Source organism: Miniopterus schreibersii, assembly GCF_964146895.1.
Source record: "Miniopterus schreibersii genome assembly, chromosome: 4".
Taxonomy (NCBI): Eukaryota; Metazoa; Chordata; class Mammalia; order Chiroptera; family Miniopteridae; genus Miniopterus; species Miniopterus schreibersii.
Window position 1 is genome coordinate 71,672,221 of NC_138105.1, and position 14,963 is coordinate 71,687,183.

Genomic DNA, 14,963 nt, shown 5'->3' on the forward strand with positions numbered 1-14,963 from the left:
CACTCACTGTCACACAGTGTCATTGTCACACTTGATCACACAGCCATGCACACAGCCATCCTGTCTCATCTTCAGTCCCACTGTCACAACCATACTATCATATATGCTGTTATACACAGCCATGCTCTCACACCTTTAACCACACACAGAACCACACTCACATTTTCAACCACTGACACTGTCACACCCTCAGCCATGCTGTCACACACACCTTCAGCCTCATGGTCTCACATGTCTTTGCAGTCTGACACGCTGACCCTCACACTGTATAAGTGTCACACTGACCAGCAGAGGGACACTGACATACTTTGTCTAGGTGCCCCTACAGCTGTGCTAGCCATGTGGCCACATAGAGTCACTGCCTCACTCAGTCACAAGGAGAGGAATCAGATCTGATCACTTCACTTCATCTCCACAGCTGTCCCTAGATCAATGTTTGAACCAAACCAGTCAATCCAATAATAACACATCCTTACTGTCATGGTGTCACAGAGCAGACAGCCAGCAGGTAAGGCCACTATAGAACTGCTCAAAGATACTCTGATGACACATGCTCAGGGCATCACTTTTGCAGGTCCCCAGACAGAGCTACAAAGAAACAATGGGTGACAGCCACACCACTGTTACAAGTACATCCTGTCACACAACAGGCACTCTCCCCAGTGCCTGTCAGAACACTGAGACAGCCCCTTAGTTGTCTCAACAGGCAGCCAGGCATGTTAACATGGCCTCCATGATAGTCACTAGGACACCCCAGTCCCCCAGTTGTAGAAACAGGGACAAGCCCACGCTGACACCCCCTCCCTGCTGTAGTCAGTGTATGGAGAGCAGATGGGGGGGGTCGCTAATGGATGTGCAGCTGTCAGCAGTGGGTGCCAGCCCCCACCTCATGAATATTCATCAGATGAGGCTCTCCTGAACCTGTGGGGAGTTGGAGGTCTCAAGCAGCTGGGCACCCCCTTCTGTGCCAGGAGGCCCTCAAGTGAGGGGGGCTCCGCCAGGCTCCAGCAGTCGTTGGAACCTACTCCCAGTCCCACACATAAGCACACACGAGTTTGTGAACACAGGCCCCCCAGACAGTTACAAAACCTCACAACCACACCCCAAAACACAGCCATGCACCATCTCACACACACACACACACCAAGCATGCAAACACATGCACACAATTAAATGAACTCACAAGCACAAACACATAATCACACTAAAACCACAGACACCTGCCATCTCTCTTGCTGTCACTCTCACACCAACCCCTCAGCCATGCAAAGACAAACACACACACGAACTCACAAGCACACAATCACACACACACCCCAGGCATGCAAACACAGGGGCATACAAACACCAGGGCACACGACCACAAACACACATACACCGTCATACCCAAACTACAGACACTCTTACACCTAGGAATGGAAATGCACACACAGACCCATTTCCAAACACACAGGAATACAGTCACCCCCAAACTAGAACCAACTACTTTTCATAAAACACCCACACATGTGTACAAACACTGACCCACAAATTGGCACACAGTCCCACTGACTCTCAAATGTACTCACACGTAACCATTCTAAAAAGCACGTTCACCCACCATCACACACACACACACATGCACACACACTATGATCTCAGTCTGCCCACCCCCGCAACGTTTACAGAAAGGGAAACTGAGGCACCAAGTGGCTAAAAGCCCCTTGAAGGAAGATGCCCCTCCTGACTCAAGGCAGAGGCTGCAGTCGGGCGCCCCCTGCCGGCCTGTCCCCTCCAAGAGAGCTCTGGAGGCGACGCTAGGGGCGGGCACGCGCCTGACGTAACCATGGCATCCTCTTGGCACTGGCGGCCTGGGTGGGGAGGGCGGGGCGGGAGCGTTGCCATGGCACCGGAGGGCCGCGTGAATGGAGCATTGTTCGCCTGGGCGCCCGGCGCTTCGGCGGGGCAGTCCGGGACCCACCCGGACCCACCATGCGGGCAGAGACAGAGATGGGGAGAGACAAGAGATGGAGAGAGAGACAACTGTAGACTGGGAAAGACACTTAGAAGCCAAGAGGGAGAGACAGAGAGATGGGAGAGACCTACGAGATGGAGAGAAATGCACCAATGAGGAAGGATGGACAGAGGGACAGAACCAAGGTGAGGCAGAGCCCGGGATTGAGACGGAAGACGAAGGTCTGGGGTAGGAGCCAGCCAATAACCACAGAGCCTACCGTGCCTTGCGCTGTGCTTGGTAACAGGACTAGGCAGAGGACCAGGACCCCCAGACAAAGTCAGAGACACTGGGAGATGGGAGGAGACGCAGCAGTAGAGAGACTCAGCAAGACTGGGGGTCAGAGATACCAGTAAGAGAATGTAACAAGTGTTCCGAGGGCCTCTGGTCCCACCCACCCCAGTCCTTCCTCCACTCCCCTTTGGACAACATACCTTCCCCAATTTGACACTCTTGGAAGGCTCATCTCTGTTCTACACATCTTCACCTACCCACTGACGAGACACCATCAACACAGGGACCTAGTCTTGGGGACACTGCCCCAGACACTCTCATGGACCCAGTGACACCTACAGATACACCCACAGATACAGTCATGGTCAGTCAGACACATCCATATGACAGGGACTCCTACCCCACCCCAAAGTGACACAGTTATAGATAGGGCCCTACAGAAGCAATATCACATGAGGACCCTGCCAGACATGTGGTCCCAGTCACACATGGCCACATACCACATACCACACGGGCCCACACTCCACAGAACACTGCCATATGTGGCTACCCCAGCCACATGGTGTACTGTCACACCTGCAAACTCATTGACAACATCCCATGACATGTGCTCTCTCCACCCTGCATTTGACCCAATGGCTTGGCGCCCCGTCCCCCAGCCCAGGTTGGAGGGTCTGTGGGGATGCTGGGTCCAGTTCTCCATGTTTGACAGATATCAGTCACCAGCCCAGATGGGAATGGGAAGGAAGGGAAGTAAAACCCCCTCCTCCTCTTCAAAGGGCTGGGTCAAGCCAGGCCAGGGAGGTCTCCAAACAGTCCATGTCTGGGTCATCTGGGCCCAAATCTGGACCAAGGGTGTCCCCTGGTGGCCATATGTGGTCTCTGCACCCATTGGGCGAGGTAGGGGATGGCCTAGTGGCCTATTATGAATACAAGGGCAGAGGATAGGCCCAGGCTCAGCACCCAGAGCCTAGAGATGGGAAGCCAGGGTCCAGAAGCCAGAACCCAAAGCCAGAATTCAGAGCCTGGAATCCAGATCCCCAAATCCAGAATCCGAACCTAGATTCCCAGATACCAAGATCTATAATCAGATCCAGGAACTGAGGACCCAAAATCTAAAATCCAGGTCCAAGTGCCCAGAATCCAAAATCTAAAAGTATAGATCCTGTTCTCAGAATCTAGAATTGAGAACCCTGAATCCAGGTACAAGAACTGGAAGCCCAGAGCCCTCCTCAGAGCCAGCCCCCTGCCTTCCCCAGCCCCCAGATTAGAGCCCGGCAGCAGGGGTTGGTGAGGACAGGAACAAATAAAAGTGGCAGGAGAGAAGCCCTGCAGTGACCACACAGAGCCTCTCCCAGCAGCTGCCCTAGTGTGTTTACGCACATGCATGCACACACATACTTCAACAGAATCTTACACACAGATCCACATGACCAAACATATAGCCAGCCTTTGACCATCAGATGTACAGCACCACACACTCTCAGATGCACACACACACACACACACACACACACACATCACACATATACCCTGACACACACCATCACCCAAAGGCACCTGGACCCACCATTCACTCCTCTCCCAGCACATGGACTCGCACTGCTCTGTGTAGCCACACGATCTCAGAGCTGCCCCCCATCCCCAGCCATCCCACCAAACTCAAACACATAGCCACCGCACCCAGAGACACACAAAAACCCAGACTCCCAATCCTGCACCCAGGCATGCTCGAAGAATTGTGCAGGCTGGAGCACATGTATACACACACACACACACACACAACTCCCCTAAGCAGGGAGAAGCTCCATGCCTTGGCAGTCACACAGCCCCTGGGAACGGGACCCCCGGGACAGGGCTTGCTGTGCACCCCCGTACCCACCCCAGCCCTCCCCCTCCTGGCCGGCTGGCGGGCTTTAATACAGATGCCAAACTCATAATTGTAACTGAGGGTGACAGGGTCACCTTGAGCCCCAGATGCTCGCGCGGTGACAGATGGCGTTGGCAAACCTGATTAGCAGCCCCTGTGCCAGCGCCTGTGGCACCTGCATCCCTGCCCCTCCCCCGCTCCCCTAGCACTCATTACCCACCCATTAATGGTCCTGGGGAGTGGGGGTGGGGGCCAGTTGGCACTGCCCAGGAGGGGGCAGGGATGCCGGGGCCCCCCTGGCACCAAGGTTCCCAGCTGGCTCTCCGGCTGGCAGGAGGTGGGCACAGCTGAAAGGGGGTGGAAGCAGGCGCTTCATATGCCTGCCAGAGAGGGGGTGCCCATGGTGCCAAGGCTGAGCTACCCACTCGGACACTGCCTGAGGTTTGGCACAGAACCATGGAGGAAGGAGGGAGAGCACACCCCTCCCCTGTGGGCCACTCATGACTCCCCATCTCGGGGCCTTGGAGCAGAGCCTTGGGAGCTGCCTGCCTGGCCTGTTCCCACCCCTCTATGCTGGCCTGTGGGGTCAGAGGTCATGGGCTCCCACGCCCCACTGGCCCATCTGTTTCCTCGGGTCCCCTCCTCCTGCTCCCCTCACCTGGGGCCTTCCTTCCTGAGGCAGGAAGAGGGCTGAGGGGGGCCCCGGTCGCCCCCTCACCACCGCCCTGCGCTCCGGGGAGCATTTGGAGGCAACCCTGACAGCGCCACATGTCCCTGCGTCTGTGCCAGACGGGCCCATCTGCTAGGGCCCTGGTTCCAGACGCCCAAAGCCAGGCTGCCCTTGTCCCCGTGCCCAACTGAGGAGGGAGCATCCCCCATGCCCACATTCCACAGGGCCACCTACTCCCAGGGAACTCCAGTTGGAGGAACAAACACACACATACACATATACACACAACTGGACTCCGTCAACCTTTATGGTTCCTGTAGAAATGCCACATTGGACATGGGGCTGGGTGGAGACTGGGAGGGGGCAGCTGGAACATGTGGGTTCTGCCTCTGACTTGGGAAGTCCAAGTTTCCCCCAGTAGCTATGTCTGCCTTCCTGCCTTGGTTTCTTGGGGTCCCTAGGGCAAGGTTGTCACTGTGTGTCCTGGTCTGGGTGGGGCTATCTGTTCTCCCTGCAGTTGGGAGTGTGTCTGATTTATTCTGTGAGGAGGTCCAGCCTGGTGGTTACTGCCTTGAGTTCAAATGCTGGTTCTGCCAGGTGCTGCTGTGTGACCCTGAGCGAGTGTCTTTGCCTCTTGGGGCCTCAGTTTCCTTCCCTATAAAATGAAGTGATACTTCTATGTTACTGGGCAGCTCTGAGGATGACACAAGTAAGTACATGTCACATGCTTAGAGCTGGGCCTGGCCAACAGTGAGTGCTCAATAAGTGTGTGCTATGACTATGAGTCATCTACCTCTATGGCTGGGGCTATGTCTGGTGTTCCTGGGAGCAAGGTGAGGACTTGGGAGGCTCATCTGGCTTTCCCTGCATCCCTGGTCTCTTTGACCTAGTACATAATCCAGGTTGGCGTCTTTCTGACTCCCATCTCTCCAAGGTGAGTATGTCTGTGTGTCAGTCCGTGATGCTCAGCTCATGCCTTCGGGCTGCACTGACACCTCTCCACCAGCACTGTGGATGTCTTCAACCGCCGACGAGAGCCTGGGCTGCCCACCCGACACCACAGGAACACGGGTATCCAGTGCCTTCGAGCGGGCACACAGCTGTTGCAGAGGACAAGCAGGGCAGAGTCCACACCAGGGACGTAGAGTGAGGAGCAGTGGCCAAAACAGAGGTGATTACGGAGGTGCATGGCCATGCATCCTGGCTGGGAGAGCACCTGGGGCCAGAGGCAGGGAGACAGGTCAAGGGCAGTGGAGTCTGAGGCCAGAGTAATAATAATCCCCACCCACTTCCACCCCACCTTGAGAAGCACGGGTGCCTGGGCTCAAATCCTGACTCTGCCATCTGCTGGCTGTGTGCCGGGTAAATTACTCAGTCTCTCTGGGCCTCAGTTTCTTCACCTGTGAAGTCATCGAAGTTCAACCAGGAAAAAAAGAAACCATTCTAGCCCTTTCAACAGAGAGAATTAATAGAAAGGCTGAGGAACAGCAGGAAGGGGTGGCTTTACAGGAGCCTGGGGGGGGTGCTTACACAGAAAGCCTTTTTAGCCTATTACCTGGTACACGGTCGGTGCTCAATAAATGTTAGTTCTTCCTCTGATCCCCTCCAACTAAGTGGATCTATCAATTCACCCCCTGATCATGGCCCTCCTCTGTTTAAACCCTACACTCCCGCCTCTGCCTCTCCCCCCCCATCCTCATCTTGCACTCTCCCCCTCACTCTGCCCCAGCCACTCAGCCTCTTGCTCTGAGTTACAAAGAAACCAGAAGTTAAGGCAGAACGTGGTACTCCTTGCTTCAAAGCCTGGGCCATAAACAACATAGGGCATGAGTTCCTCCGGCCATTATGGAGCACCATCTGAATGCACCTGTGAGAGCGCTACCCACACCCCTCTCATTCGGGCTGCCCAAAAGCCTGAGCAGGCAGGTACTGCTGTTCATCATTCTATGAACACTGGCCTCCTGCTGTGTGCCAGGCTCTGCTCTGGAGGCTGCGGACAGGGATACAGAGTGAATAAGGCATAAAAATTCCTGCCCTGGTGGAACAGACATCTACTGAGGAAGACAGATGATAAATGCAATTACAGGATCAATTTCCCTTTTTAGGTGATGAAGTGCACTACAACGAGAAATAAAACAAAAGGGGGGAATGGGGTGGGAGGTGCTGCACTGTTAAACGATGTTTGAGTATAAACCTAAAGGAGGTGAAAGAAGGAGCCATAGAATGTCAGGGTTGGGGAAGGTGCTAGAGGCAAAGGAACAGCTAGTGGTATATAAGGTTGATGCATCTGAGGGAAAGTAAGGAGGCAGGTGTGGCAGGAGCAAAGTGGGCAAGGGGGAGATGGGAGGAGGTGAGCAGAGCGGGGCCTTGTGGGCTGCAGGAAGAACTTGGGCTTTTGGTCTGGGTGAGGTGGGAGCCATGGAGGGTTCTGAGTGAAGAAGAGACATGACCTGACTCAGGAGCTCACAGGTGGAAAAATAGACTTCGAGGACAGGGTGGTGATAGCAGAAGCTGGGAGACCAGGATAGGGACAACTGCTATGGCCGCGGTGGGAGAGACAACCCCCATTTTATAAGGGAGGAAACTGAGGATCAGAGACAAAGGATGCAGGGCTTGATTCCAAATCTGGCACCACAGCCATGCCTTCTGTCAACGCTGAGATCCAGCCCTCTCCTTCCCCCACCACATACTCACCTGAGTGAAGCGCACAGCTTTGCACATCTCTTGGGCCACTTCCTGCGGGTCCAGCGGGAGAGACACGTCCTGCCCATGCTGCAGCCCACCTATCCCCATACGCCTGGTTTTCTGCAGGTCCAAGAAGGCCTTCCAGCTGCTGAGAGCAGAAGATGGCACTGGGGAGGCCAGAGACCCTCGGCTCAGAGTTCGGGTCTGATTGGTGACAGCCCAGGGCTGGGGTGGGGGATCCTGGGGTCCAGGTCTCCCCAAGCCTGTGGGTAGCCAGGCTCCACTGAGCAGGCTCAGAACTGTGGTGAGCTGGCTGAGGAGCATCTGTCTGTCTGCCTGTGACTGGGCTCAGGGTCCGGGGCAGTTGACCCTGCTGTCTGGTGAGTGGAGTCTGTGCCCACCAGACCCACTTTTAATGTCCTGCCCCCCACCAGGGCAGCTGGGAGGTGCCTCTGCAAACTCCAGAGTAAACCCAGACCTGCTGGTTTCCCACCCCTCCCCCCAGCATTGCAGGGGACCTAGGGGCTGGGGTTGCTGGTGTGTGGGCTGTGGGACCAGGAAAGGCAGGTCTAGAGACAGGGGCTTGGGGCACAATGCCAGAGTCCCTGAGGGCTCTGTACCTGGTTCAGTCCCCATTCATCCATTTAGCAAAGCCAGACTTTGGAGTTAAGCTATTCAGGTTTCAATCCCCACATTGCAACTTCCTGGCTGTGCAACCTTGGTCAAGTTCCTTAACCACTCTGGGCCTTGGCTTCCTCTTCTGAAATATGGAGATAATAGTCCCTACCTGGTAGAGTTGTTCTGAGGACTGAAGGAGATAATTATGCAAGGAGTTTAAAACAGTAGCTGGTACACAGTGGCACGAGTAAGCTATGATTAACATTATTGCTGTTGGTTTTCCTTTAACAACCTGTTAGAGGTCAAGCATAATTCTGAGCCCTGGGGATACAGGTGGACAAAACAGAAAATGGATCCTCCCTGCTTTACGTTGTAGTGCAGAAAGCTGACAATACAAGATAAGATGATTTCAGAGTCCTAAATATTAAGAAGATATTAAAAAGGGCTGTGCCTTACACGTGTCTTGAGGGGGGAAGGGGCTTCTGCCCCCAGGGTGGTCACGGAAGGCCTCCTTGAGGAGGTGACATTTTTGCAGAGCCCTGAGATAGTGTCCCAGGCAAAACAAACAGCCTGGTGGGGAGTGGAAGTTGGAGTGCTTGTAGCACATAGGGGTGCAAGTCCCAGGCTTTGGGGCCCCGAGAGCGGCGGGAGGTCCAGGCCGGGCCTTAGCACCTCTGCAGCCCCCATCTCGCACCCAGGTGAGGCACTGCAGGCCGCGGGGCCGTGGGAAGCCGCAGGGCGGGTCCTTCCCGCGCCCCGCGGGCCGCGCAGGAGATGGGGCCGCATCGCCCTCTGGCGGCGGCTCTCGAGTCTGCGGGCCCGGCTATCGGGACTTGCCTCCTGCTGCATCACAGCTTCTGAGAGGTCCCCAACCTATCCTACCGCTGTCCTCTAGGCCCAGCTAACGGCAGCTCCATCCTGCCAGGAGCTAAGGCCCCAAATTTTGGAGCATCCTTGATCCCTCACTTTCTCTGACCTCCCCCCTCCCCAATCTGATACGACATCAACTCCTGTCTGCTTCAAAATATACCCAGAATCCACACACTTCTCACTCCCTCCTTGGTCCCCTACCTGGACACAGCCCCTATTATCTCCCTCCTGGACCAGTATAGTCCCCTCCGCCCTGGCCCCCCAGCTCCCACACCCAAAGTCTGTTCCCCCCACAGCAGCCAGAGGATGCCCTGAGTCCAGCACGTTCCTCTTCTGTTCAGAACCCTCCATGGCTCCCACATCACCCCGAGCAACAGCCAAAGTCCTCACTGCAGCCCACCAGGGCTCGCACTGTCTGCTCACATAACCTCCCCACCCTGACCTGTCCCTATTCTCGCCCCTCAAGCCACACGGGCCTCCTCGCTGTTTCCCCACTAACCAGACATGAGCCCATAATACTGCACATCTGTAGAGGGTGGCACATGCTATTGTAGTTTCAACACAGAAAGATACCCAAGAAAAATGAAGTTTAAAAATCTTCAGAACAGGGTGTCTATTATGCCCTGAACTTTGGGGGGAGGGGGTAAGAATTTACAGCTACAGTTCACTTGTATTTGAATACTGAAAAAAGCAGCAGGATTTTCCTGTTGGAGAGGGACATGAAAATGAGTGGATGAGATGAGTGCTGAGGGACAAGCTTCATTTTAGAGTTTAAAAATTCTTTTAACCATCCAAAAGAAACTTTAAAAAAGGCACAAATGAAAGCAATTTATACCTTTATTCGGCCCCTTGCTCTTTAAAAAAAAAAACTGTCATTGGTTTTAGAGGTAGGGAGAGAGAGAAACATCAATTTGTTGTTCCACTTATTTATACATTCATTGGTTCCTTCCTGTATGTGCCCTGACCAGAGATTGAACCCGCAATCCTGGCTTATCGGGAGGACACTCTAACCAACTGAGCTACCCAGCCAGGGCTGCCCCTTGCTCTTTTAAGTATTTTGGGCATCCAAATAAGTGTAGACAAAAATATAACAAAAAGCCCTGGCCCGTGTGGCTCAGTTGGTTAGAGTGTTGCCCAGTGCACTGAAGGGTCATAGGTTCGATTCCTGGTTGGGGACTTGCCTGGGTTTCAGGTTCCATCCCCAGTCAGGGCATGTACGGGAGGTAAGGGATCAATGTTTCTCTCTCTCATCAATGTTTCTCTTTTTCCCTTTCTCCCCCTCCCCCTTTAGAATCAACGAAGAACATGTCCTAAGGGAGGATTTATATTATATACCTATAATGAAAAATAACAAAATCTGCTGTACTCATTACCCCAATTAATAAATAAAAGATTACAGCCCAGCCAGGCATGGCTCAGCAGATGAGCATCGACCTAGGATCCAGGGGATCGAGGTTCGATTCCTGGTCAGGGCACATGCTCGGGTTGTGGGTTCGATCCCCAGTCGGGGGTGTGCAGGAGGCAGCTGATCAATGACGATGTCTCATCATTGATGTTTGTATCTCTCTCTCCCTCTCCCTTCCTCTCTCTGAAATCAATAAAGATACATTAAAAAGGAGGGAGGGAGGGAGGGAGGGAGGGAGGGAGGGAGGGAGGGAGGGAGGGAGGGAGGGAGGGAGGGAAGAAAAGATTACAGATACGAGCCCTGGCCAGAGTGGCTTGGTTGAGCATCATCCACTGAAGGGTTGCTGGTTTGATTCCTGGTTAGGGCACATACCCAGGTTTTGGGTTCGATCCCCAGTAGGGAAGAATAGGGGAAGCAGCTGATCAATGTTTCTCTCTCTCTCTCCCTTCTTCTCGCTCTGAAAAAAAAAAATCAATTAAAACATTAAAAATAAATAAAAGATTACAGCTATAAGAGAAACTTCCTCTATATTTATCCCTAATCTTTGAATTTGCCAATTGTAAGCTCTACGGTTGTATTCATGGTTTTACTACATATATGTCCATTCACAAGATACATAAAATTGTGTATTTTAAACTTAATACGCACGGTACCATAATGCAAACATTCTTTTAACTTTGACCAGTATTCCGTTTCGTGTTCCATCCTTTTCACTGCTGAAGAGCTTTCTACTGCACGCATGTACCCCAAATTTATTTCTCCATTATCCAAATTTTGACTATCCCATTCCTGCAAAGAACATTTTGAAACATGGCTTTTTTTCACCTGGCTTTTTACACTTACTCCACATCAGTGGTTCACATTCCTGGCTGCACATTCAAGTAACTTCTAAGTGGGAAATTGCTGCCCTGCTCCAGATCGATTATTGTGGAATCTCTGGGGATGGGTCCCTTGCACTAATGTTTTTAAAAAGTACCCCAGGGCTGCTTTTCACCCCTGGGCTATATCAGCATATACAGCAGTCAGTCTCATATCTGAGCCTGCCTCAGCGTCACCCGGACAGCTCCCACACAAAGAACCCCACCCACAGAGTATCTGATTCTGTGATGGAGCCTGAGAACTTGCATTTCTAACAAGTTCCCAGGTGATGTTGACGCTGCTGGCCTGGGGACGACACTTTGAGAACCATGACATAAAGAGTGCCCTTATTCTTTTTCAACATCTGCACAATATTCCATCCTATGACTATTCAGTCATTTCTTTAACCAGTCCTCTGTTCTTGGATATTTAAGTTCTTTTCCATCTCTGGTTACAAGAAAAACGATTCCCTACAATGAAACATGATTCAGATATAAAAATCAATGAAGTACTATACTGATTTGCTAGAGCTGCCACAATAAAGTACCTGGGGAGGGTGCTTTAACAACAGAATAATGGCTGGGGGCTTTATCAACAGGAATTTATTGTTTCGCAGCTCTGGAGGCTAGAAGCTCACGATCAAGGTGTCAGCAAGGTTGGTTTCTTCTGAGACCCATCTCCTTGGCTTGTAGATGGCCATCTCTCCCTGTCTTTACACGTGGTCTTTGCTGTGTGTCTGGGCCCAAAATTCCTCTTTTTAAATATGTTTTTATCAACTTTAGAGAGAGGAAGGAAGAGAGAGAAACATCGCTGTGAGAAACATCGATTGGCTGCCTCCTGTACACACTCCAACTGGGACCAAACACGCAGCCTGGGCATGTGCCCTGACCAGGAATCGAAGCAGCAACCTTTCAGTGCACGAGACTACCCTCAGCCACCTGAGCCATACCGGCCAGGGCAAATTTCCTCTTTTTTAGAAAGACACTAGTCATATTGCATTGGGGCTCACCCTAATGACCTCCTTTTAATTCAACTTCTTTAAAGACCTTATTTTTAAATATAGTCATATTCTGAGGTTATCCCTGTGGATTAGCATTTTAATACATGAATTTTGGGGGAATACAACTCAGTTCATAACAAGTACTGATACATGTAAGTTATCATATGGATGAACCTCAAAACATGCTAAGTAAAAGAATCTAGATACAGTCACATATTGTATGACTCCATTTACATGAAATGTCCAAAATAGGCAAATCCATAGAGATGGAAAGTAGATTACTGGTTGCCAAGGACTAAGTGGAGGGGGAACTGAAGTGACTGCTAATGGATATGGAGTTTCCTTTCGGGTTAATGAAAATGTTCCAGAATTAGATAGAGGTGGTGGTTGTACAACATTGTGAATATACTAAATGCCACTGAATTTTTCACTTTAAAATGATTAATTTTATGTTGTGTAAATTTTAATCTCAATTTACGGCCAGCCCTCAAAAGTCCCTCTCCCATGACCATTTGGTACCAGCTGTGTGCCCAGCCCAGACCAGCAGCTGAAACTCAACCCAGGCTGGTTTGACATGAGAGCGTCTTCTCTTAATCTCTAGGCTGGTATTTCTCAGTGTGGTTCCCAAATTCCCTGATCTGGGAGGAAACTTCAGTTCTGTCCATCAGCCCCCTTTCCAGGCACTTTCTTCCTCTTTCACTTCTATTATAATTACCTGTGTGTCTCACCCAAAGACTGAACTGTTTGAAATTAGGGACCATTTCTATCTCATTTCCTGCACCTTTCAAGATCCAAGGAGTATAGGAAGTGACCACCCAGTTAAACCTGAATGACAAAAAAGTGCCCACTATGTAAAGATCCTGGGAGAAAGTTATAAGCATAGTAATAGCAAAAATAATTAATGCAAAGTCCCTGTAGGTCAGGGACCACATGGCAACATGGCCCCTTCTATTTCCTAATGGGTCTTCCTGTTTCTACATGTTGACCCACTCAGTGTCTTTTCTGCTCAGCAACCAGAGGAGAATCATAAATCATATCCATCACTCCTCTGCTCAAAGCCCTCCCATGGCTACCCATTGCCCTTAGAATAAAACCAGAAACCTTCATTATGTCCTGTAACACCTACATGGCTAGCCCCTGCCTGATGCTCTTTATGTCACCTCCACCCTCAATTCGCTTCATTCACAGGACCTCAACCACAGACCTCAACCACATCTGTCCCTCAGCAAACCCTGGGGGAACTCCAGGAAACTTTCCCATGGGCACATGGGGACACACACAGTGAGGCTCACTGCAGCAGCATCTCCGCAGTAAAAAAAAAAATTGGAAACAAATGTCCATCAAAACAGCCTGATGGAATGACTAATTACCGTTTATTCTTACCACAGACAATATCAGGCAGAGATTTTTTTTTTCCAAACTTTTTTCCCCTCGCCACTAAGTACAGTTAAGAAATACATTTTATTTACAGGTCTTGACAAAGAGACCTTGACAGTCCTTTGATTGGCAAGGTCTCTGACCCCTCCCCTTGAACTGAGGCAACCTTTGTGACTGGCTAGACCAATAGAATATAACAGAAATGATGTCATGTGACTTCTAAGACTCAGCCATAAAAATGCCTGACCACTTGGGACCAAGCTGCTATACTGTGAGGAAGCTCAAACTGCCCACATGAAGAGACCACTGTCTAGCTATTCCAGCCGATAGCCCAGCTGAGGCTCCAGCCAGCATCAATCATGAGACATGAATGAACAAAGATGCCTTCTGATGATTCTGGAGGACTGGCACCAAGTCACTCAACTTTGAAGTCTTCCCAGCTGGGCCTACAGACAGCATGGAGCAGAAACGAGCCATCCCCGGTGCCCTGCCTAAATTCCTGATCCACGCAATTCATGAGCGTAAAAATGGTTGTTTAGGGAAGGTTAGCTATAATTGCAACTGGAACACTAGTATATGCCTACATGTATATATGACGGAAATAAAAGTTTTACCAAACAATACTTACCCTTACTACATGTGATTCAATCTTATATTTTTATTCTATTTTTTCCCATTAAATAACCACTGTACATCTACATTCATAGCAGCATTATTTATAACCACCAAAAGAAGGTGAAAGCAGCTCAAATGTCCATCAATGAATAAGTGGATAAACACATATGATGTAATATTATTCACTCTTAAAACAGGACATTCTGAAATGTGCTATAATGTGGACAAACTTGAGGACATTGTGCTAAGTGAAATAAGCCAGTCACAGACAAACAAATACTGTATGATTCCACTTATACGAGGTCCCTAGAAGAGTCAAATTCATGGAGACAGGAAGTAGAATGGTGGACTGGGGGAGGGGAGAATGGGAAATTAGTTTAATGGGGACAGAGTTTCTGTTTGTAAGATGACAAAGTCCTGAAGATGGGTGGTGGTGGCGATTATACAATGATGTGAATGTGTAATGCCACTGAATAGTATGCTTAAAAATGGTTACAATGGTATGTTTTACGTGTATTTTGTCACAATTTTTAAAAAATAATTTTTAAATTAATAAAATTTTTGTGAATCATTCTTCCCTTAATTTTTTTTTAAAAAATATATCTTTATTGACTTTAGAGAGAGGGAGAGTGAGAGAGTTGAAACATCAATGATGAGAGAGTCATTGATCAGCTGCCTCCTGCACGGCCCTGACTGGGGATTGAGTGCACAAACCGGGCATGTGCCCTGACTGGGAATCAAACTGTGACCTCCTGGATCCTAGGTCAA

General features: G+C 50.6%; 1 protein-coding gene across 1 annotated transcript; it reads right to left on the reverse strand.

The window, feature by feature from the left end:
• Positions 1-5,737: 5,737 nt before the first annotated feature.
• DAND5 (DAN domain BMP antagonist family member 5) lies at positions 5,738-7,776 on the reverse strand (the record flags this gene model as incomplete). The annotated part of the gene is made up of 2 exons (XM_081135552.1): positions 5,738-5,983; positions 7,462-7,776. The coding sequence occupies 2 exons, from the start codon at positions 7,774-7,776 to the stop codon at positions 5,738-5,740; spliced, it is 561 nt and encodes a 186-aa protein (XP_080991678.1).
• Positions 7,777-14,963: the final 7,187 nt, after the last annotated feature.